At 44.0% G+C, this 25,343-nt stretch overlaps 2 protein-coding genes across 4 annotated transcripts in view; one reads left to right on the forward strand and one right to left on the reverse strand.

Annotated features, from left to right (window-relative positions):
• Positions 1–17,409, reverse strand: part of SDHA (succinate dehydrogenase complex flavoprotein subunit A) — a 35,339-nt gene extending 17,930 nt beyond the window's left edge. Inside the window, exons 1-8 of one of the 2 annotated variants that reach the window (XM_066375269.1) lie at positions 17,252–17,409; positions 8,326–8,412; positions 7,173–7,334; positions 4,966–5,109; positions 4,543–4,707; positions 3,154–3,302; positions 2,385–2,509; positions 411–579 (exon numbers count right to left, since the gene is read on the reverse strand). In XM_066375269.1, coding sequence (XP_066231366.1) covers positions 411–579; positions 2,385–2,509; positions 3,154–3,302; positions 4,543–4,707; positions 4,966–5,109; positions 7,173–7,334; positions 8,326–8,412; positions 17,252–17,314 — 1,064 coding nt within the window. In that variant the 5' untranslated portion in view covers positions 17,315–17,409. Of the gene's footprint in view, positions 1–410; positions 580–2,384; positions 2,510–3,153; positions 3,303–4,542; positions 4,708–4,965; positions 5,110–7,172; positions 7,335–8,325; positions 8,416–17,251 lie in introns of both variants that reach the window. The other variant, XM_066375259.1, reaches the window with a different exon arrangement.
• Positions 17,410–17,484: 75 nt separating this feature from the next.
• Positions 17,485–24,358, forward strand: CCDC127 (coiled-coil domain containing 127). Of its 2 annotated transcripts, none has more exons than XM_066375289.1 (3): positions 17,485–17,535; positions 18,774–18,904; positions 22,711–24,358. In XM_066375289.1, exons 2-3 carry the CDS (start codon positions 18,784–18,786, stop codon positions 23,370–23,372), a joined length of 783 nt encoding a protein of 260 aa, XP_066231386.1. In that variant the 5' UTR covers positions 17,485–17,535; positions 18,774–18,783; the 3' UTR covers positions 23,373–24,358. The 2 variants fall into 2 exon arrangements, with proteins under 2 accessions (XP_066231386.1, XP_066231379.1); XM_066375282.1 differs by lacking the exon at positions 17,485–17,535 and adding an exon at positions 17,625–17,717.
• Positions 24,359–25,343: the final 985 nt, after the last annotated feature.

Below are 25,343 nucleotides of genomic sequence, written 5' to 3' on the forward strand. Positions count from 1 at the left end.
AAGCTGCCTTATTGAAGAACAAATAGCCCACAAAACCTGAAGGTCCCCAAACATGGATTAAAACACAATACAACACCAAAGGCTCACATGCCGTGTCCAGGTGGTGGTGTCATGCTTCACTTCTCCAACGCTGTCTCTATCACATACTCACAAATTATGTTCCAAAGATTTGAGAAAGATTTACATCAAATTGGCTTAACTTCCCAAAACATAATTCTCTAAAGAGAACAGTCAGAAGTAGCAGAGGTAAAAGCCACCTGCCTACAGAGGTAGGTGTGGGTACTGCAACTCACACAGAAGCCACACTGGCCCATATGAAAATGCAGACAGGAACAGCCACCAAGAGAAAGGAGACCGTGTGTGCGTGCATGCGTGTGCATGCAGACACCTTTGGAAATAATCACACAGACCTTCCTTCACGGATTTCCAGAGTCATGGACCGGGACACGACGTCTCTGGAGGCCAGGTCCTTTGCGACCGGGGCATATCGCTCCATGAACCTCTCGCCTTGACTGTTGATGAGAATGCCTCCCTCTCCACGGCACCCTTCCGTGATGAGACAACCAGCACCATATATACCTGCAAAGAATCCAATTAATTATGTACAACCGGACAATGCCAGGCTTATGCAAGTGTTTTCTAAAAGACATGGGGTGGGGGGCCAAAGGTTATACAAAGGACATTAAAGTCAAGAGTAAGACAAATTAAGGAATAGTAGTAGAAAGTTTCAATAACAAAAGGCACTAATAAAACTGCAGCGAGGGGGAAGGACAGCTGCCCTGGACAATAATGTAGCCCTGCTGAGCACTCTGATCCTAACTGCATTTCAACCTTTCAACACAACTAAGTATGTTAACTATCTCAGGTTTTGTTTTAATTCTTGATCATTCTTTTGCACCCTGAAACTGTGGTGACTAGTTTAGGTGGAAATAAAGCCAGTTTGGAAATTTATATCTAAAGTAACCAAATACCAACAATGGTAATAATTATATAGTTATGACTCATATTGTACTTGCTATGTACAATTCTAAGTTTCCCAATGACTCCAGGTAATATTAACTCCATTTCCAGAAAAGGGTAACTAAAGCTCAGTGAGTCGCCCAATGTCACACAGCTGGGAAGGGCAGAGCCCAAACTCATGACTGGTAACACACAAGGTCGGTATCCTTCACCTCAACTTGGTCCCTCAGTGTAATGAAAATGAGAAATGCTAAGCCATGTTCTAGTTATTTACAACTAGCAATTAAAAAACTACATTTTTTTTTCCATTTTTCCGAAGCTGGAAACGGGGAGGCAGTCAGACAGACTCCCGCATGCGCCCGACCGGGATCCACCTGGCATGCCCACGAGGGGGCGATGCTTTGCCCCTCTGGGGCGTAGCTAGCGCCTGAGGCAGAGGCCACAGAGCTATCCCCAGCGCCCGGGCCATCTTTGCTCCAATGGAGCCTCGCTGCAGGAGGGGAAGAGAGAGACAGAGAGGAAGGAGAGGGGGAGGGGTAGAGAAGCAAATGGGCGCCTCTCCTTTGTGCCCTGGCCGGGAATCGAACCCAGGACTCCTGCACGCCAGGCCGACGCTCTACCGCTGAACCAACCAGCCAGGGCCTATTTTTTATTTTTCATCCCTGCCAGGGACCAGAAAAGACACACTAACAGAGCAAAGAGAAAACAGCTCTAGCACTTAGCATAGTGGCCACTGAGGCCAGGTGTGGTGTCTCCTCCGCTGACAGATCAGGATAAGATTCCTCTCCCAAGAGACAGATTCTCAGATTCATTTATGGATAATATCCTCCCAGCTCTCTCAAAGCTGCACCCCAGCCCAGCCCAGCCCCGTCCAAATCCCATATCTGTATTGTCTGACTAGCCGAGCGGAGCTCATCTCCCCCATGACTGGCCCCCTCACTCATTAGCATCTCATGGCTCCTTGCATGTCAAAGCTGACTCCTGATGTCACTGTTACTGTGACAGCCTGATGTTTTCCCTACAAACCGAAATCTCCCCATGCCACTTTTCCGGTCACATGTACTCCCCCTCACTTCCAGGACAGTCACTCAGTAAAGCTGATTGAGGTCCTACCAGGTGCCAGGCACTGAGAACACAGCAGTGACACAGACCTGCCCCCACCTCTGGAGCTGACAGTCCAATGAGGAAGGGGACATTGAACAACCAATGCTTTACAACTAGGTAAGTACACCCGGGCAAGGCGTAGTTAAGACAGGACCTCTACTGCCTTGGGGGAAGCTAGGAAAGTCTCCTGAGGAAATGACAAGCCACGACCTGAGAGAAGAGAAAGCAGGTAAGTTTGTAAAGAAATGCAGAGCATTCTATAGGTACTGAATGCTTAAGACACAAAAAGCCTCAGTTCTATGAAGGTAGCCCCATCCCACCTGTGGGGTGGAACTGAACGAACTCCAAGTCCTGGCATGGAAGGCCAGCCCTGGTGATCATGGCTGTGCCATCTCCGGTGCTGGTGTGAGCAGATGTGCAGCTGAAGTAGGTGCGCCCGTAGCCTCTGGAAAACAGACAAGCCAGAGTGGTGACTTCACACAGCGCCCCATTGGAACCTCCTTTGTAATGGCAACCACCACAGGTGCCCTCTGGGCAACTACCCCGGACAACTAGGAGGGCAGGCTGGGACAGAAGGCACTCTCCTTTGTACTTAAGTCTTTTTGTGCTGTGTGAGTGATTTCTCTTATAAGTATATATATCACTTTCATAATGAAAATTTTAAATATTTATGGATTCACATTTTTAAAGGGTTAAAATAATAGACTGATGGTATAAACTGGCATTTACGTATTTCTATCATGTGACCAAACAGCACTTATCTACCCGAGAAATCAGTATAAAACAGTATCCACTAAAGCAAAAGAGAAGGTAATCCAGAAAGCATCATGTGACTCTCTAGGCCTCAGGTCCTCCCCACTGTGAACTGATGATAAGAGATTCTTTTTGCCCACCTCAGAGGCAGGTGCTACTGTTGCCCCTTGAGAGAGGAAGAACTGAGGCTGGGAACAGTGATTACCCTCATAGGCTAAGGGACAGCTTGTGTCTGAACCACATGTCCAAAATGCCTCTACTTTTACTAGAATAAAGAACCTCTGAAACTCAACTTCCCTCTAGAAAAGTTAAATTCAATAAAAATTAGATTCCTACCCAGTAGCTACAACAGTGTTCTTTGCTCTTATGCGATGGATTGACCCGTCTTCTATGCACAGTGCGATAACACCACGACACTCCCCGTTTTCCATCAGGAGATCCAAGGCAAAATACTCTACAAAATAGCTGGTATCATATCGCAAAGACTAAAGAAAGAAAAAAAGATTCACATTTTCAATTGCATTTAGGTTATTAAATCAGCATTTAAGGCAATGCTGTTCGTGTGAACAGGTCAAACACCTTGATGTGGTGTGTAACAAATGGATCAGGTAAACCCTGGGAGAGTACCAGGCTGGAAACGAGTCACAGACACCAACTCACACCAACACAGTGCTGATGTTACTGTGAAGCCACACAGAAGCGACTCTACTCTTGGCTGTATAAACAACAGGAAAAGGTGCACACATGTCAGTCACACATGTCAGTACATGCCAGGAGACTGTGCCAGGAAGACACTGGTAATGAGCTAACACATCTCTTTATTCCTACACACCCTAAGAGGCATTCCAAGCTCTATGGTGCCACATGCGGATTGATGCCAGCGCTTGGGCCCACAGACCACAGGGTTTGGAATTAGGCTGAGCTGTACTATATGGGAGGTGCTGGCCATATGCAGTCACCGAATCTAATTACAACAAAACATTCAGCTCCTCAGCACACCAGCCATATCTGTGATGGTCACATGTGGTGAGAAGCTACTGGACTGGACTGCCCAGATAAGCAAATTTTTAGGGCAGCAGAAGGTTCAATACTGGACGAAGATGGCCCAAGCCCTGGATCTGATGGTCCCCTCACCTAATGGAAGGGTCTTTCATGAAACTGGCAGCTTCCCACGTGACACAATTACATGGGATGTGCAGGTGCTGTCACATATTTGTCAACAGAGAAGCCACTGGTATCTTAACACTTGCAAATCAATGACCTGTCCCATTTGTAAACAAGAGTCCAGAATACTGATTACTCTGAATCATTAGTATTCAGAATTATTATTGATTATCTGGCCACGCCAAAGTTGGCTCCGATTATCCAGTGACTACTAGCCTGCAAGCCTTAGTCCAGGATTAACAGTTAAGTATTAAAACAGATCCATCAGCTCATGAACTCAGAGCTGGTGAAAGGGCCTTAAAAATACATGCTCTGCTCTCACACCTTCAGTGTGACAGATAACCTGGGTGCAATGATAACCAGTTTAGTTTTCTAAAATAAACACTTTCCAACTAACAATTATTACACATGGCCCTATCAAGTTATTCTGCTGCTTTTTAAGACACTCCCTAGGCTTACATTCTGACACTCTGACACATCCCCAGGGCGGCCTGTTCATCACCACATGCGTGGCCAGAATGGACCATGTCCCATCACCCTGGGTACCCAGGGTAGGCTCACCCTTCCATACAACGTGTGTAGCAGAGAGTGGCCAGTGCGGTCAGCCACACAACAGCACCGATGGGCCTGCCCGCCTTTCCCAAACTTGAGGCTCTGTCCACCAAAGGCCCGCTGGTAGATCTTTCCATCCTCGGTTCTACTAAATGGCATGCCGTAATTCTCCAGCTGTGAAACAAAAACAAACACCTAGTACTTTAAAGGAATCAACACACTCATGGCTAATTCATTCTGAGCAACTTCAATGTAAATCTGCAAACTAACATATTCTATGATATTGTTGACACTTCAGAAAAGAGAAAATTTTCCTTATTACATGAATTGAATGGTTAATTACAGAAAAGATTTCCATTGTTACACTGGCTTGTCACCACCCCTTTCCACTGATTATGCCTGACCATTAGAAACAGACTGTGGGGGTGTTACCTCAACCACAGAGGCGGGGGCCTGCTCTGTCATGTAGTGGATGGCGTCCTGGTCCCCGAGCCAGTCAGAGCCCTTCACAGTGTCATAGAAGTGCCACCTCCAGTTGTCCTCCTCCATGTTCCCCAGAGCAGCATTGATTCCTCCCTGGAAACACAGAGCAATCTTAGGAGCTACAAATGGGAGCCCTATGGCATCTTCCAGGCTCATCTCTCTAGGGCCCCTCACCACGAAATGGATTTGGAGGAAGCTACAACTTGCAAAGTAACTATCTGAGAGGAATCTGAGGACTGGTTCCAGGACCTTCCTTACTAGAGGGAGGCAGTACTGCAAGACAGATTCCAATCATGCTCTTTCCCTTACCAAGCTAATGATGTAGGCCAAGTTATTGCATCCCTCACTCCAGTCTCTGTATCCACGAATGGAACATGAAGCTAAACTCCTTGAAGAGTTGACTGGAGAACTAAGTGAGAGGTTACGTTTGCAATGCTTCTTCCCAAACTTGGTACCTAAAAAGTACTCAACAAAGCTGGATAATTTTATGACAAAATGTTCCTAGTGGTATTTACAGGCATGTGTTAAAGATGAGAAGTTACTTACTACCAAGTAATAAACACCAAACTCAGAGTCATACTCCCCACACCCCCACTTCCTTTTGCTTTGCATGGTCACCTCACCCCTCAGAGGCACCGAAAACGCAGCACAGGGCCAAATGTAAGGATCTCCCTTTTCCTCCTCAACTTAAAATTAGACTCCTCCTCTTCATATAATTCTTTCTTTATTTCACAGTAAAGGCACATTTTCTAACTTACCTCTCTTTTTTCTGATTGTTAATCAGTCACACTCATACTGGAATTACTTCCCCATTTAGTGCTGCTATGCCTCAGTTTGCCAAGTTCTATGTTAAGACAAAATGAGTCACTGGCAAAGAGCAAGGAACCTTTCTATATACTTCCTTCCTCCCTTCTCAACCCCTCCAACTGTAGACCCAAACACAACCTTGAGAACATATGTTACATATTAGAATAGTAGCAGAATACAGAAAGGCAGTTTAAATAACACAAAAATACTTGGCCCAGTGCATGCATAAATGCTATTTATTTTATTGCTACTATTAATGAGAATCAGGGCCATAGATGCCTAGTCTTCTGGACAGTCCTAGAAGCACTCTTCAGACTCTCCCAAGCCCCTACCTGTCTCATCCTTCCAATTAAACCTGTTTTCTCAAGAACCAATATTCAAGTTAAGCTAGTCTTTCCTTATTCTTTTTATTAATATTGTACTACAGAAACATTGTTTTATTCTGCAACATTATTTAGAATTATCTGTATTTTTCCTTTCAGGTAATGAATTCACCAAAGGTATATATTATTTATTCTTTAGTTGACAAAAGCATAGCTTAGAGCAAAGTACATGTACAGCTAAGTGCCTAAAGAACATTGTTGGACACCGAATACAGGCTACTCCAGATTACCACACACTCCTGTCTCTATAAAGAGATAAGTCAATATGATTTTGGAATACTACCTGCATGCAAGCTGGGTAGACCTACAGTGTGCATACAATAAAAGAACAAAATTATGAAATCACTGAGTAATTTTTCACCTTACTTTTGTCTTCTTCCCTAAATTCAGAGCCACTATGTTTCTGTCCTGCATATTTATGCCATCATCAAAGCTCATTGCCACCACACTTAATGAGGATGCAGAAGTAACCACGAGATTCAGAGAAGACAGAAAACAGGCCCACAGACAAGCTCATTTCAGATTGGCAAGTGTGGTAAAAGAAATTAAAGCAAGAAGAGGGGAGGGGGCTACGTGGAGTGGTCAAAGAAAACCCAAGTGTGACTAGAGCAGAAACAAGAGAGACAACAAGGCTCTACCAGGGGTCCCCAAACTTTTTACACAGGGGTCCAGTTCACTGTCCCTCAGACCGTTGGAGGGCCACCACATACAGTGCTCCTCTCACTGACCGCCAATGAAAGAGGTGCTCCTTCTGGAAGTGCTGCAGAGGGCCGGATAAATGGACTCAGGCGGCTGCATGCGGCCCATGGGCCGTAGTTTGGGGATGCCTGCTGAATGAGCGTGGGGGCAGCGTGGGCAGATACCCTAAGGGACTGAACCGAGTGAGTGTGAGAGCATGGTGGGAAAGGCTGGACTACCCATTGCCGTGTAGGTGCCAGAAAGCACCGAGAGAGACCCTTCTCTTACCTGGGCTGCCACAGTGTGGGATCTGGTGGGAAAGAGCTTTGTAACACAGGCTGTGTTAAACCCTGCCTCAGAAAGGCCAAACGCAGCTCGCAAGCCTGCCCCTCCAGCGCCCACCACCACTGCGTCAAATTCATGATCCACTACTGGGTACTGCGTAGAAATCTGGAAAAGAAAGATTCACCTGTCAATCACATAGTCAGCTATGCCAGACACTGAAGCTATAGCTACAGTGGAAGAGTTTAAAGGGAATAAAAGAAGAAACACTAAAGAGCAAATGCCCAGAGGGCCTCCACCCTGAGAGAGGCTGAATACCAACAGCTCGTAGTCCTGAGGTGTGGCGGACACAGCCTCAGTGAAAGGGGCCAGCTCTACCAATGCAGGGTAGAGTCATCTACCCTACCATTCGCTGGAATGCCGAAGACTTAAAGGTATACCTCCAAGGGAACTACAGTTGCAAAGGAAAGCACCAACACAATCAAAATACCAATTCTAAAGTTGACTTTTCTTTTTAATTATAATTTTTACTTATCTTCTTTTTTTGTTTGTACTCATATACATAGGCTTAAATAAATGAGCTTTTAATGTAATATAGACCACGACTGTCAACCTATAATTTACAAACTTCTCATGAAAAGGTTAAAATGAGATATTTTCATTTAGATAAGCACATTCCAGTTCACCTGAGTGACCACTTAAGAACCAAGGACCACAACTCTATTTCAGGCCCATGTTTGCATTTTTGACTGAGAAGGTGCCTACTAGTATTCAGTAACTATTGTGAGGTTATGAGAAAAGAACCTGTAAGTGAATTTCAGTTTCTTCAACAGAGAGCAGACGAGCCCACTAAACAAAAAAAGAGCCTACGTGGCCCTCTGTGGAACAGGATGTCATCATCCACCACAGTTAACACTGTTCATTTGTCATTTGTATTTTACTACTTTGTTGCTGTACTTGGTTTAAATTTTAATCTGGTTTACAAATATTTGTACTACATTAAGTATTACTACCCTAAAAAAATAATCTGAGTATGATTGGAATGAGAATTTTTTCCTTTAAATAAGACCTGTGTATTACTTAAATATACTAAACTGTACTGATCATTACCCCAGAGCCAAGAAAACCATTCAAAATGGAACAAAAGCCATGAACTTACTGAATCTGAAACTTTAGCAGACGACCTCTTATTCCCATCAACAGTGAAGTGAAAACCGCGCGGTCCTGGCTGCAGTGCGGCCGGCAGCTGCTGAGAGATGGAGAGCACTAAGTGTACTGAAAGAACACGGACTGGTAATCAAAATTTCCCCTTTTGAGTTGTTAACCTTTTTATGTACTCAGGTATGCTGTACTGAATGAACCCTAAAGACTAGTGCAGGGCCTAAGGACCCAGGCAAGCCCAAAGGGGACTTGGCATTCTAGGAAAAGCCTTCCTAGAAACTGATTTCCAAACAGGATACTGACCGACTCAGATAGGAAATAGAAAAGGTACACTTTCATATTAATTTATTAATTTATGTTACTCAAATGGACAATGTGGAAGGCATCTACATCGTGTAACTGGTAGTTTTGCAAACAAAGAAGCACTTTTATTGAATCTGTCATAACCCTCTTCATATTGCAGTTTAAGCTGTCTGTGAGATTTTGCGGTTCATTGGAAAAAGCACAGGACCTTGTATCAGGAGACCAATGCTCTGGAACCGGCTCTACTGCTTGCTGTGACACTTAGGTACCAGTGCTGTTATCCCTTCACTGTACACATGAGGATTCCGGACCCAAGGAAGCTAAACGTCCTGTTTCAGAATCACTCTTCACATCTGCACTAGGCTTCAGACACACCCTCTCTCATGTATCTACACCACAGTGCCATTCCCTGGACACTCGTCCCTGGCCTTCCCCTAGAGGTCCTCTATAATTCTCCAAGTCTCAGCTTAAAGGTCTCTACTATAAACATTTACCCAAACAAACTGGTATTACTGAAATCACAGCCTAGCATGAGAGGCAACATCCTTTATATATGATACTAAGAATGGTCAGCAACTTAGGGGATATGTTTTTCCATTATACTGACTGCATATTAGTGGATAAAACAATGAGTCTTAGAAACGTCACAGCCCTGGCCAGTTAGCTCAGTTGGTTAAGAGCGTCATCCTGGAACACCAAGATTGCAGGTTCGATCCCTGTTCAGGGCCATGTGGGAAGTGACCAATAAATATACAACTAAGAGGAACAACAAGTGAATGCTTCTCTCTCTTCCTCTCTGTCTCTCTAAAATCAATCAATTAAAAAGTAAGAAGTATCGCCTGAACAGGCGGTGGCACAGTGGACAGAGCGTCGGACTGGGATGCCGAGGACCCAGGTTCGAGACCCTGAGGTTGCCAGCTTGAGCACGGGCTCATCTGGTTTGAGCAAAAGCCCACCAGCTTGAACCCAAGGTCGCTGACTCCAGCAAGGGGTTACTCGGTCTGCTGAAGGCCCGTGGTCAAGGCGCGTATGAGAAAGCAATCAATGAACAACTAAGGTGTTGCAACATGCAATGAAAAACTAATGCTTGATGCTTCTCATCTCTCTTTGTTCCTGTCTGTCTGTCCCTGTCTATCCCTCTCTCTCTCTGTCTCTGTAAAAAATAAATAAATAAAATTAAAAAAAAAGAAAAAAAGAAAGAAGTATCACAAAAAACAGTGTTAGGAAATAAGTATATTCAACAATGACAAAAGCGTATATAAAAGATATCTTCAAGTACTCTGCAATTTGGAAGAGATGTTATTTTTCTGTGGGTTAAAGAAATTATTCTGTAGGATAAACAAGTGGGAATTAAAGGGAAGGGAATTTTGCAAAATACAAAATGAACTGAGCTGTTGTAAACTAAATGGACTTCCCCATAAGATGAAAGGATTCAAGCCTGGGTTAGAGGTTTGTTTTTTTGTATTTTTTTGAAGTGAGAAGTGGGGGTGGGGGGAGCAGACAGAGACTCCTGCATAAGCCCAACAGGGATCCACCTGGCATGCCCACCAGGGAGCGATGCTCGGCCCATCAGGGGCATTGCTCTGCTGCAACTGGCGCCATTCTGGTGCCTGAGGCAGAGGCCATGGAGCCATCCTCAGCGCCCAGGCCAACCTTGCTCCAATGGAGCCTTGGCTGCAGAAGGGGAAGAGAGAGAGAGAGAGAAAAGAGAGGGGGAGAGGTGGAGAAGCAGATGGGTGCTTCTCCTGTGTGCCCTGGCTGGGAACTGAACCTGGGACTTCCACATGCCAGGCCAATGCTCTACCACTGAGCCAACCAGCCAGGGCCAGTTAGAGGATTTGACCACTGGTGAAGAAAGGTCAGAAGTGATTCCTACTTTTAAAGCTCCTTCTAACTCTGAGTCTGACTGACGACTGGCACAAAATTTTGTTTTATTTTAATAGCTCCAATTACAAAGTAGTTTCTTGGATTTTTAAGTAAAGCTGAACTGATAAGAGCAATATTCTTTAACTACCCAATTTATTTATTTTTTTATAAATAAATTTTTATTAATTTTAATGGGGTGACATCAATAAATCAGGGTACATATATTCAAAGAAAACATGTCCAGGTTATCCCATCATTCAACCTAACTCCCCAATTTATTTATTTATTTATTTTTAAATTTTTATTTATTTATTAATTTTTAGAGAGAGGGGGGAGAGAGATAGAAGGAAAGAGGGGGGGAGAAACAGGAAGCATCAACTCATAGTAGTTGCTCCCTGTATGTGCCTTGACCAAGCAAAAGGGATTTGAACCAGTGACTCCATGTTCCAGGTCGACGCTGTATCCACTGCGCCACCACAGGTCAGGCGCCAATTTATTTTTAAGTACATTTGTTTTTGTTGACATAAGCCAATTTAGTTTCTTTGAAAAAATGAATTAAAAAGAACAAATATTCCTCTCCAATTTAATTTTTTTGTGTGTGTGAAAGAGACAGAATCATAGAGAGGGACATTTAGGGACAGGAAGAGAGAGAGATGAGAAACAACAATTCTTTGTTGAAGCACCTTAGTTGTTCATTGACTATTTTCTCATATGTGCTTTGACGAGAGCGGGGCGGGGGGGGGGGGGTGTTGTTTATAGCAGAGAGAGTGACCCCGTGTTCAAGCCAGCGACCTTTGGCTCAAGCCAGTGACCATGGGGTCACGTCTATGATCCCACACTCAAGCCAGCGACCCTGCTGCGCTCAAGCTGGTAAGTCTGCGCTCAAGCCGGATGAGCCTGCACTCAAGCTGGCGACCTCAGGGTTTCAAACCTGGGTCCTCCACATCCCAGTCCAACGCTCTATCCACTGCGCCACCACCTGGTCAGGCCAATTTAATTTTTTGAATGGTAAAATCATATTTTAACAAAGAATTGTCATTGAAAAAAATTTTAATATAAATGTTCTTGAATATTTTATGAAGTACAATATAAATATGAGTAATAGTACCAATAAAAGCAGTACATTTTGTAATCAAATTAAAATAGAACAGTGAGATTTCCCAAGTATTTATTTCTTGTTTGGATGTTCATGTTGAATAAACACACACATACACACACCACAGAAGGGGCAGCTACTATAAATAAAATCTTTAATAAATGATCACACTGTTTCCCTGGGGAAAACAGTAACACTAATTTTTGTATCTAAATCTGATTGGGGGGTGATTATAGAGTTTGGAGAGTCCAATTGTAGCCCAATTTCTGTCTTGAGATAAACTAATTTTGTGTCACTTACTAATATAATGTTTTTGAAGAGAAACCATCAAACATTTTCTAACAGGGTAACATAAAGAATGGGGAAATCTACCTAAGGTACTACTAAAAGGAACACTCTGACCTTTTAATAGCATAAAAGTACAGGTGACTGAATTAGGAGGTATAAAGAACAAAGTAAAGAGAAAGATAGAGATACTGCTATCAATATAGCAAAGTGGGGAGTCCTCATCCAATACACCTATGATCTTGAACAAGAAACTATTTGTAAATACAATCTATACAATTACAAAAGTAGCCAAGAGAGAATCTAAAAGTGGTTGCATAACTATACTTGGAAGACTGAAGATGTGAGAAGTAAATGTTTTAAGTAAACTAAATCCTTACTTACCAGCAAAAGTCCATTACTAAAATGAATTAAAATACACCTGCATATTAGCTAGAGAAACGGAGGTCAATATCAGAAACAATTCAGAATTGGTTCCATTGGGGAAAAGGGGATCTTATATTTCATTTATAAGGCTTTCTACACATTGACTTTTTTATAACTATGTGTAATTATTTTCATTAAAAGTTTAAAGATGTTGGCCCTGGCCGGTTGGCTCAGCGGTAGAGCGTCGGCCTGGCGTGAGGGGGACCCGGGTTCGATTCCCGGCCAGGGCACATAGGAGAAGCGCCCATTTGCTTCTCCACCCCCCCCCCCTCCTTCCTCTCTGTCTCTCTCTTCCCCTCCTGCAGCCAAGGCTCCATTGGAGCACAGATGGCCTGGGCACTGGGGGTGGTGGCTCCTTGGCCTCTGCCCCAGGTGCTAGAGTGGCTCTGGTCGCAGCAGAGCGACGCCCCGGAGGGGCAGAGCAGCGCCCCCTGGTGGGCAGAGCTTCGCCCCTGGTGGGCGTGCCGGGTGGATCCTGGTCGGGCGCATGCGGGAGTCTGTCTGACTGACTCTCCCCGTTTCCAGCTTCAGAAAAATACAAAAAAAAAAAAAAAAAAAGTTTAAAGATGTTTAAAACAGGGTTGCTTGAAATACAACTGACAAGGTTATAATATAGTTCATAAGGTTGCTAAGCACAGGCTGCAAGCTGTGGGTCCTGGCTCGGATGAGCACACACATAGGTTTACACATTATATCATAGAATCCTCATTAACCCCACAGAGAAACTGAGTCTAATCAAAGTACCTGAGCTCTGGACTCAGGTCTGCCTGGCTAGCTCAAGATCCTGTATTTTTCCTACTATCTAAAGACCCCTGGGATCTCTGGAACTTCAAATTAAGATGAATATACAGGTTATTTTTCAAAACCAAGCCATAATTATTTGAGTGAACCAGGGAAAACATCAAACACAATACAAAACTCTATGCGATCCTTCGGCACTCTTATTATCCCAAGAAGTAAAACAATGTAATTCTAGATACACCATTAAAACATATTCAGGCCTGACCAGGCGGTGGCGCAGTAGACAAAGCGTCGGACTGGGAGGACTGGGACGCAGAGGACCCAGGTTCCAGACCTGGAGGTCGCCAGCTTGAACGCGGGCTCATCAGGTTTAAGCAGGGCTCACTAGCTTGAGCCCAAGGTCACTGGCTCGAGCAAGGGGTCACTCAGTCTGCTGTAGCCCCCCAGTCAAGGCACATATGAGAGATCAATCAATGAACAACTAAGGAATTGCAACAAAGAATTGATGTTTCTCATCTCTCTCCCTTCCTGTCTGTCTGTCCCTATCTGTTCCTCTCTCTGACTCTCTCTGTCTGCTACGGAAGAAAAAAAAAACATATTCAGAATAAAACATACAAAAAAAGAAAAAAGAAATTAGATATGACACGGCTCTTAAGGTCTGGGATGTTTTGTTATTTCTTCCTAAATGTTAAAATACAGCACATGCCAGACCTGGGGTGGCACAGTGGATAAAACGAACTGAAACGCTGAGGTCACGGGTTTGAAACCCTGGGCTTGCCAGATCAAGGCACATATAGGAGTTGATGCTTCCTGCTCCCCTCTTCCTTCCAGTAATATTGAACGACTAAGGTGCTGCAACAAAGAATTGAAGATAGGTTGGATGAGTCAACAAACTCCATGAACAATCAAGGAATAAATACAGCAATTTGGATAAATGCAGCAACCTTTAAAAAGGAATCTACATGTAATTGACCAAACAGTGTATATAAGGGATGGCTAAGCCTTCCTTTGGGTAGGCAGAGCTTTGGATAGAATCTCCTCTTCTTTACTTGCTGCAGTAAATAAAACTACCTTGTTATAGCCACATCTGCATGAACCTCGAGTTTCACAACAAATTCATATAAAGTGAGCAGTTAACCAACAATTATTTAAGGTCCTTGGTTTTACTTTTCCTTTCATTAAGCTACTTAGGAGCAGCTGCAAACTGTATCACTGCATTAGGGCAATTGGGAAGGAAATAAAAGCAAAATAGTTTTGATAATTTTTTAACTTGAAAGTAGCTTAAAATATTAAATTACTTGGAAACACCACAGAATTGTACAAAATGAGATAAAACTGTATGGGTTTTATTCAAATTATCCTCATCATCTACTTTCTGTGGACATTTTTCAATTGGCATCATAAATTTCGTTTTCTGTTTTGTCAAATTGATCCTTTTGTTCTTGCCAATCTTAATTTCCAATAAATATACTGCCTGAACTATATTTAATTTTCACAGGAAATTTCCATAGGCAAAATTAATTCCCACAGGAAAACCTATCTTCATAAAGATAAAAAGTTTAGCCTGACTAAGCGGTGGCGCAGTGGATAGAGTGTTGGACTGGGACACAGAGGACCCAGGCTCGAGACCCTGAGGTCGCCAGCTTGAGCATGGGCTCATCTGGCTTGAGCAAAAAGCTCACCAGCTTGAGCAAGGGGTTACTCGGTCTGCTGTAGCCTCCGGTCAAGGCACATATGAGAAAGCAATCAATGAACGACTAAGGTGCTGCAACAAAGAATTGATACTTCTCGTCTCTGTCCCTTCCTGTCTGTCTATCCCTCTCTGACTCTTTCTCTGTCAAAAAAGATAAAAAGATTTTAAAAACCAAGACCATCTTTGTACAGCCTACCTTGTTCAATTTTACTATATCTCGCCATCATGTTTAGCACTACCGAAACACAGTAGTGAAGGTTCAAGGAGAAAATGTAGATAAAGCACTGTCAGCTAGTGCCTGACTGGACCGAGATTGCTTCTAATCAAGTGAATACCACAGGTATACACACTCTGACCTCTTGTGCTTAGAACCTTACTCTCACTTTCAGCTATAAGCTCAGAGCCAGAATTCTAGTTCAGTCTGGATAAAAGACAACTTTTGTTTTCATAAACTGACAAAAGGTAGTCAGTGGGTGAAGGGAGTTCCACAGGCTAGAGGGGGTCTTAGTCTTAAGCACAGGAATGCTTGGGTATCATCCAAGTTGAGGACAGGCATATTAGGCGCTTTTCCAATTACCACCAGCTACCAATCTGTCATTTCATCTAACAAGTAGAAAGCACTTCAAGTTTGCTCATGTTTGGCTGACTAAAAATACTCCATTAACTGCTGGACTTCACCTGGCCTCCCTACCTAATTATGTCTTAGGGTCCAAAATGGGGTGTGGGTGGGGGAACCCTCTGCTCAGGAAGCCCATTACAGCATTTAAAATGCTTTCCCGTGTTGGTAGGATGGGATGGCTAACTAAAACCTCTCATATTTAATGTAATTTTTAGTATATACATTTCAAGGAGAAAACTGCAGGTATAACTATAGGCATAAATCATATCAGTACTGTTGAATGCCACCCTGACCAGATATTTCGGCTGGTTAGCATCCTCTGGAAGTGCAGAGGTTGCTGGTTCAATCCCCAGTCAGGACACATACAGGAACAGATGTTCCTGTCTATCTCTGTCTTCCTCTCTCTCTAAATTCAATTAAAAAAAAAATACTGTTGAATGCCTTGGTTCCTACTGGAACTTTTATGGTCTAATTATATTACTAAGTAGGTGGCTGAACGAGTTCATTTAAAAGAAACAAATACCTAAATCTTCTAAATTTAGTGCGCTTAAAGAAAACCATAAAAGATCGATTATGAAAATATGCTTGTAAAGAGTACCTCTGACAAACAACCCAGCACCGATGGCTCAAGAAAGCATGCAGAGGAACATACATCCTCCACTCATAGCTAATGCAGGAAAACTAACTCCCCGCGTTCTCTCCCAAACATGGTTTTGCAGTCAGTGTGTTGAAATTCTTCGTCTGATTCTTTTTAAAGACTTTACTTATTCATTTGAGAGAGAGAGAGAAAGAGAAAGAAGGGGAGGAGCAGCAGGAAGCATAAACTTTCGTCTGTGCCTTGACCAGACAAGCCCAGGGTTTCAAACCCACGACCTCAGCTGTTTCAGGTTGATGTTTTATCCATTGTGCCACCATAAGTCAGGCATATTTTTAAAGTTTATTTGTTTAGATTTTATTTACTCACTTTAGAAAGAGGAGTGGGGGGCAGGAAGCATCAACTCCCATCTGTGCCTTGACCAGGCAAGCTCAGGGTTTCCAACGGGCGATCTCAGCTTTACCCACTGCGCCACCAGAGGTCCGTCTGCTTTTTAAAAGTGTGCACAAAGGCCATCATACAAACCCAAAATAAAGGGCCTAAACTTAGTTACCAGGCCTCGGTGAGGACACACAACTATGCTTTCTGGAAAGAAGGCCCGTTTTTGCAGAGTTGCAAGGCAAGCTGAGCTGCAGATGTTAGCGTTCCAACTTATCCCACCGTGGGCAGCAACGACAGAGCCGGGCTGGGTGACACACGCTCGAACCCCATCCTGCCACCGGTCAGCCGGGGCCTCGGCCGTCCCATCGCCCCACCGCGGGGCTGCAGGGGTCAGACAGGACCCCGGGCCCGTGGACTGTAGGCAGAGTGCCCCACCCTGCGGCGCATTAAGTCACGGTCCTGCTTCCACCCGTTTTTCGGCCGTTTAGGGTACCCACAGGCCGCTACCTGCTGGCGTGACCTTGGGCAGACTCGCCTCCTCTTCATGTTCATGTGTCGGGAGCGGAGGCCGGGCGACCTTGGCCCACGGGGCATCCAAGCCCAAACGAACGGAGGTGCCGGGAAGGTTCGCGGGAGCGTGACCTTCACCGGGACGAGGCCCGGCCGGCTTTGGGAGAAATCCGGAGGCTGCCCGGACGGCGCCGCCCTCTCCTGCGACCCCGTAGGTCCTCCATGCTCTGACCCGCAGGCCGTCCGCACCCCACCCACATCAGAGACCGGGTCGCCGAGACCCGGCGTCTGCTGTGCTCTGACTTGCGGGGATCATGTCCCCTCCTCGGCCACCGCCTGCCCCGCCCCAGACAGGCCCAGTCCAGCCCGGCCCGACCCGGCCTCAGCCCGGCCTGCAGTGCCGACTCACCGCCCTGGTTAGCGCCAGGCGTCTGGAGCGCAGCAGCCCCGACACAACCCGGACCCCCGACATGTCTAAATTCCTCAGAGTAGTCCCACCAGTCCCCGCGCCGGACCGCGCTTGCGCACCTCGCCGCGACCCGGGTCGCGGCTGGAAGAGAAACCGCGCCTGCGCACCTAGACGCGACCTGGGGGGAGGGGGGGAGGGTTGTGTAGGGGGACTGCGCCTGCGCCGAGAGGACTCGCGGCCGGCCGTGTACTGTGGCGCGGTGCTTTCGCGCTCCCAGCAAGTGGGTAGGTTGAGGGCGTCAGCGCGCTCGGTGGGCTGGAGATCTGGCTGTGTTCCCAGGCAGGCCGGGATCGTCCTGCGGAAGCTCCCGCGGTTGAGCGGGTTATCGACCTGGCCGGGTTCCTGTTCGGCTCCGGGCTTGTTGTCATCTGTTGGTGATTCTGTCTTTCGTTCTGTGTTGTGAGAGGTCTGAGATCTTTTGTGGAAGAAGGTGGCGTGGGAATAATAATAGCAATAGTCAGTAGTGTAATCATCATCCCTATTTTCACATAACTTTATTAAGATGTTTTTGTGGTGCAATTGTGTGCAACGTAATTTTGAATTATGAGTAAGTTTACAAGAGACCCTTCTCATTTGATTGACATTTAGGTTGTTTCCAAATTTTTGCTACTAGTAAATAAGACCATGAAAAATATATTTGCGCCTAACATAAGTCTTTATGTAGGGCTGTGTTGCTTTTATTGGAATTACATGTTTCCTCAGGCCCAGAGGGAGTGAACATCACACTTCCCACGTGTCCTTTGCAACGCATGCAGTTTAGTACTTTCAGATAACGTTTTTATTCCGTAGGTACCACAAACTACGTAACATTAAGTCCTGAGCCATAACTTTTGGTAGTTCATTATTGCCAATTAGAATTTTAGGTTTTTTTTCAATAGACAAGTGTCTATTGAAAAATCCATTAAGATTTTTTTTCAAATTTGAGTTGACTTTCGTTTTTCTTACATGACCCATAACTGTTTCTTTTGTCATCAGCCTGTATGATGTGTCACCATCAGTCACGTAGAAACAGGCCAAAACTATAGGTTATGAAAATGTCCAGCCTCGTGCAGGCACTTAGCGAAGTGGTGAACGCATATTAACGTGAGACCGCAGCCTGGGCATCAGCCCCTCAATGCCTGTCACCTTTCCTAAAGCAGCCAGTGTTTCACACCTTCCTATTGTATGCGTTAATGGACCACCACAATTTTTAAACATTTTTATACTAAAGAAGTTTCCTTGTTCTCATTATTTCAGTCATTGAGACACATCTCTGTCCCCACTATACTGTGAGCTGCTTTTATCTGAGGTCTTACTGTTTTCTTCTTTTGATCCCATAAAGATCAGTGATGTGCAACACACAGTCTGAATAAAAAATTTTAAAAGGGAAGTAAAAGGGATTCCTGTGAGCCACGTAGATGATAAAGTTGTGACAGATGTATTTTAGTTTTGTATGGTTAATGGTTTTATTATTTATTTCAAGGTATATCTTCATGAATAACTTAAATGACCCCCCAAATTGGAATATCCGGCCTAATTCCAGGAATGATGCAGGTGATGGAAGCAAATGGAATTATGCCTTGTTGGTTCCCATGCTGGGACTGGCTGCTTTTCGTAAGTCACAGTCTTCCTAAGATTTGCATTTTCTGGTCTGATAGTGTGAAGCCCAAAAACCTCATGCTTTGGGACCTGACAGATGCAAGTGTACATCTGAGTTTTATCCCAAATGGTGTGTCATGGGCAAATTACTTGACTCTCTGAGCCTCAGTTTCCCTGTCCATGGGAGGTGGCAAATTAGAATTACCTTGATGTGTTATGAGGGTGAAATAAGACAATATATTTAGGATCAGTTTATGTGAAATAGGTTTTAATAATTGTTGTCTCCCTTTCAAGGCTTCAGTGCTCTGAAGGAGGTTCCTTTGCTTCAGTTGCCCTCATAAGGACTGAGGGGGTGGGAGTAGGGAGAGAATAAAATGGGCCTAAAAGAAAACCAGTTGTGGATGTCAGTGTGATGTTTAGAAATCAGTCTTTGGGAGACTTCATCCATGAAACCTGCTCAGCCTGGCCAGAAATTCTCTCTTTCGAAGTAACTTTGCACCACATTGGGGAAATTATTAGTCACAGGTCAATTGTAATTATTCCATCCTTTAGCTTACATCCCTCAAAACATGATAAATTTTCTGATGTTTGGGAGCTGGTTTTATATTTTGGTCATATCCCATGGTTCTGGCATGGCACTAAAGAATCTGAGAAAATGCGGAACTGAATGGAAGAAAAGCAAAAGCCGCGCTCTGTTTGCAGTGATACTTGTTATGGAACGGCTTTTCCGCGCCTGGATTTCTCAGGTCCGTGAGTTTACACAGAGGAAGTGGATGGAGACTGATCAGAGTAGACTTTATCAATCTCATTTATCTGCCTTTACTTTTACACTATGCTAGTGGTCTAGTTAACACCCTTATGTTGCAATATAATTTCTCAACCATGTAATTGCACATTTTTCAGAGAATCCTTTTAGGGATGGAATTAAAAGTCTTCCCTGATCACGTTACCAAAGCAAGATAACCTAAGAAGAAAAAATAAAAAATATTCCTCAACCCTTCTCAGGGACAGAAAGCATCAAGTCCCAGGGCAAGAACTTCAAAAGTAAAGGTTATTATGAAAGGCTATAAAAGCTAGAGATGAGTCTGAAAAACAAACAGAAAATGAAAGTCACGTCAGGGCCTCTCCTAGTATCAAAACTAATTATTACATTAGTAATTGTAATGTTAAACTGTTTGATTCACTCACCAAGTTCAGCACCCTAGCCACAGGCAACAAGTAGTCTTTCCAAGTGTTAAGTAATGCTTTGCAAGATGGCAGGCTGGTGAGCTAAATGTCAATGCCTTGAGGCTGGATTTAGAAGCAGTCATTGCGCTCATCCCTGAGTCGTAAAAACCACAAACTCTTGTCAGCCTTCATGGAGTTGATGTTAAAGAAAGTGCAAACATTTTTTCCTGAGTGGCTGTACTATTTTATGATCTCACCAGGAGTGTGTGAGTGATGATCTAGTTTCTTGGTGTCCTCGCCAGCATCTGGTGTGGTCACTATTGTTTCTGCTTCACCCATTCTTGTAGGGGTATAGTGATAGCCCACTGGGGTTTTAACTTGCATTTTCCTTATGGTTAGTGATGTGGAGCATCTTTTTCATGACTTTCATGCCATCAGTGTATCCTCTTCCATGAAACCTCGGTTTCTGTCTTTCAGCCATTTCCTAATTGGGTAGTTTTTTTAATGCCGATTGTGTTTTTACTATATTCCAGAGGCTACTACTTTCTGGCTATCTGGTCTGCAGACATCTTCTCCCAGTCTATAGTTTGTCTTTTCATTCTCTTAATGGAATGTTTATTTTGCAGAGCAAAAGTTTTAATTTTGATGAAGTCCAATTTATTAATATTTACTTTTACGAGTCATGCTTTTCATGTCAAGTCTGAGAACTCTCTTTAGCCTTAGATCCTGAAGATTCTCTCGTATTTTCTCAAGTTTTATTTTTACATTTTAACAAAAATAGAGTGATCCATTTTGAGTTAATTTTTTGTATAAGATCTGAGACTTGGGTTTTATTTCTCTGTTTCCAGTCTGCCTTTTGTGTCCCTTTCTTGCTTTCTTCACTGGCTGAAACTTCTAGGACTCTGTTGAATAGTTTCTGATCTTACAGGAAAAACTTTCAGCCTTTTCACCATTAAGTACAGCAGAGCTGTAGTTTTTCATAGATGTCCTGTATCAAGGCAAGGAAACTCCCTTGATTCCTGCTTCTCTAGGTTTTCATCATGAATGGGCGTTGACTTTTGTTAAATGTTTTTCTGCATCAATTGATATTGTCATTTGATTATACTTCAGCCTACTAATCTATTGGATTTCACTGATTGATTTTTGAATAATGGTCCACTCTTACATATTTGGAATAATCCCTGCTTTATCATATTGTATAATCCTTTTTACATATTGTATAATTATATTTACTAATATTTTGTTAAGTATTTTCATCTGTTTATAAGGGATATATCGAGTATTTCACCCCTTTGGCAAGGTTCTCTCTTCACACGTATTTCAGCATCCTAATATTTTATTTGTTACTGTATTTAGTTCTAAAATTCCCATTTCTAAATCTTCTGGAGTTTTTTACTGAAATTTTCTATTTCTTTGCTTAGATTTTCTATTCTGATGGCTGCCTTACTTTATCAGATAACACTAACCTCTCTGCCACTTCAACATTGGCAACTACTGATTATCTTTTTTTTTAGTCAATTTGAGATCTTTTTGATTCTTGGTAGGAAAAGTGACTTTCAGTTGAAACCTGGGTATTTTGGGTGTTATGTTATGAGAGTGGTTTTTATTCAGAGTTTTTGGCTGGCTTCTTGCTCTGGTAGGAGAAGGGTGTTGCTGCCTCCTTACTCCCAGGCAGAAGTAGAAATCCAGGGTCCCCACTGGGCCTCTGGCCCATTGATACCATGTCTTGACGTTGAACTTCTCATTCCACCGCCTTATGTTTATGTTTCTCTGTTATAACAAGCAAACATCGAGGACTTCAGTTGTTTACTGGTGATGACCAGGCCAAGCTGGCCACGTTTTGAAATTTACTGTAACCTGGCCAACTTCAAATACTGTAACCAGCATTTGAAGTATACCCATATTAATTATTTTCAAAAAGTAATCCATCTTAATTTTTTTTTTTTTTTTGTATTTTTCTGAAGTTGGAAACGGGGAGGCAGACAGACTCCCGCATGCGCCCGACCGGGATCCACCTGGCACGCCCACCAGAGAGCAATGCTCTGCCCATCTGGGGTGTCGCTCCGTTGCAACCAGAGCCGTTCTAGCTCCTGAGGAGGAGGCCACAGAGCCATCCTCAGCGCCCGGGCCAACTTTGCTCCAATGGAGCCTTGGCTGTGGGAGGGGAAGAGAGAGACAGAGAGGAAGGAGAAGGGGAGGGGTGGAGAAGCAGATGGGCACTTCTCCTGTGTGCCCTGGCCGGGAATCGAACCCAGGACTCCTGCACGCCAGGCCGACGCTCTACCACTGAGCCAACCGGCCAGGGCCAACCCACCTTAATTTTTAAACCTGCCAGTAATATGTGGGGCATCATGGCTGGTATAGGTTTGAGGGCAAAAGAAAGCAGTGGGGTTTTCTCAGCCAGGGAAAAATAGAAGACTGGAAGGGGGACTCTAGCTAAAGCCTGTCTAGGCATCTTTTAGGAGCCCTTATCTGATTTAAGAACTTTGCATATTATTTAATTTCATACAAAATGTCATCTTTTTTGTACCTCAGGACTGAAAAATGTATTGAAATGCTGTCTTAGCTGCTATAACATTTTCTTTAAACATTTTAGAACTTCAGCTCTAGCTTTTCATTGTGTGTGTTTTTCTCCCTCAATTTATTCACGTCAGGTTGGATTTGGTCTAGGGAGTCCCAGAAAGAAATAGAAAAAGAGAGAGAAGCATACCGTCAGAGAACGGCTGCTTTCCAGCGGGATCTCGAAGCCAAGTACCACACCATGATCTCAGAAAATCAACGTGCTGTGGCTCAGTTGTCTTTGGAACTTGAAAAGGAACAAAACAGAACGACTAGTTATCGAGAAGCCCTTATCTCTCAGGGACGCAAGCTGGTGGAAGAAAAGAAGCTTCTGGAACAGGAACGGGCTCAGGTCATGCAAGAAAAGAGACAGTTGCAGCCCTTGAGAAGCACGTATCTGAACTGCCTGGAAAAGGAAGAAGACTGGCAGAGGAGAGCCCGGCTTCTGCTGAAAGAGTTTGAAGGTGCTCTTTCAGAAAGACAGAGTATCTACTGCAGCCTGGTTCTCCCTCGCACCAAGCGACTGGAAATAGAGAAGAACTTACTGGTCCGAGCATCCACTGACCCAGTTGCTGTTGACCTAGAAATGGCAGCTGGCTTGACCGACATATTTAAGCATGATACCTATTGTGGTGATGTCTGGAACACCAACAAACGCCAAAATGGGAAACTCATGTGGCTGTATCTCAAGTACTGGGAACTAATTGTTGAACTGAAAAAGTTTAAGAAAATTGAGAAAGCCATACTAGAAGAGTAAGACAAGAAAGAAATAAAACTTTTAATGACGCAAGGTCAGACTGCCATTGTGGCATTATCATATTTTCTTTTTTCCTCCTTCAGTGCTGCCTGTGTTGTGGTCACACGTTCAGAGTGGCCTTCCAGCCCGCCCTGAGCGAGACGGCAGTCCTCAGCAGACAAAGAATTTCCTCCCCTCCACAGGTAATAAGGAAGCTGTTCCTCAGAAGCATTTTTTAAGCTGTCAGCCATTTATTAAGCAGAGACTATAACCTTATATCTTAGCTCTAGGGTAAAATTGTTTTTAAGAAAGTCAAACATGCCTGGACAGGTGGTGGCGAAGTGGATGGAGTGTCGGACTGGGATGCGGAGGACCCGGGTTCGAGACCCCAAGGTCACCAGCTTGAGCTCAGGCTCATCTGGTTTGAGCAAAAAAGCTCACCAGCTTGGACCCAAGGTCACTGGCTTGAGCAAGGGGTTGCTCATTTTGCTGTGGACTCGCGGTCAAGGCACGTGTGAGAAAGCAATCAATGAACAACAAAGGTGCCATAACGAAAGGCTGATGATTGATGCTTCTCGTCTCTCTCTGTTCCTGTCTGTCTGTCCCTATCTGTCCCACTCTCTGACTCTCTCTGTCTCTGAAAGGGAAAAAGAAAAAAAAAAAAGTCAAACATAATAGTGATCCTCACTATAGTCTCCTGTTAGGTTCTAACACTCCCCAAATAGCTTCTGTTTCTTCCTCGAATTATTTTTCTTTCTTCTAAAATTATACTTAGAAGTTATTAGATAATGGGTAGAAATGCCTAATAGATGGTTATAGGAAAGTTAGTAATAGTATCGAGTTTTTATATTGTTTTAAAGATCTCTCCCACCAAAGAGAACAAAGAGTTTCTTGTATCCACTTGCTGCCCTATTGTGTTTTTGGAATTTGGCTTGTGTTTGTATTCAATAAACAGATATTATTGATTAGTGATAACACATAATAAAAGATACCTGTAATTTAAAAGATACCACTTATGTGTGTGATTTTTTACTCTACAAAATGTTTTCACATAGATTATCTCAATTTTTGCCCAAACTAAAGGTACGCAGGCACCTATGGCCCTATTTTTCACAAAGTTAGTACGAATCAGCTTTTACTATGCTGTATGCACATCACCTGAGTAATCCTAACCCCAAACCTACGTATTAATGTTACTGCCCTCTGGGTCCAGGTAACTTCTGTCCAGGGGCCCCTAGACCAGGCCTAGGTTTGATGACAGCAGAGTTGTGCTCATAGCTAAGGTTTAATAAAGAGAAAGCACATGGGGTGAGGTGAGGAGATCAGGTACAGCCCTAGAGTCCCCTCCCAGGCCACTTAATCCCCATCAATGAGCTGGGGCAACACATGAGATGACGCCAACCAGGGGTGCCCTTAGAGACAGCACCAGGGTTTCTGTTGAGGGCTGGTCACATAGGCACTCTGCACGGCAGGGCATGCACCCAACAAATTTCAGACTCCCAGAAGGAAAGCAGGTGTTCGGTCCTAACTGCACAAAGTTTAGGCACAGTGAGCCACTCTTAGTAGTTTATGGTGGTGGGAACCCTCCCAAAACACAGGACCGCAGATGCCAGCCATGTGCCAACCTTGTCAGTAGACCTTCCAGAGAACCACAGTCTCAGGCCTGCTGTGTGAATGAACTCCTGCCCGTCCTCATTTTACAGGTGAAGGAACTGGCACTGAAGTTAGGAAAAGGCAACCTGCTCAAGGTCACCCTGGCGGTAATACTGGAGCCAGTATGAACCCAAGCAGTTTGGCTCCAAAGGTGCTGGTAACTTATGTGCAATTATGTGATAGCAAGTGGCCTTGCAGTGCCTGGGTTGAGTCCGTCTGGTTTCAGATCTTGTCTCCACCCTGCCTGCGTGTCCATCTATGTGGCAATAAGATGTACTATTAAAAACGGTAAGCTTATAGAAAACTTCAACTTAATTGTAGGGTATACACTCTTTATTA

The sequence above is a fragment of the Saccopteryx leptura genome, chromosome 1, assembly GCF_036850995.1.
Source record: "Saccopteryx leptura isolate mSacLep1 chromosome 1, mSacLep1_pri_phased_curated, whole genome shotgun sequence".
Lineage (NCBI taxonomy): Eukaryota > Metazoa > Chordata > Mammalia > Chiroptera > Emballonuridae > Saccopteryx > Saccopteryx leptura.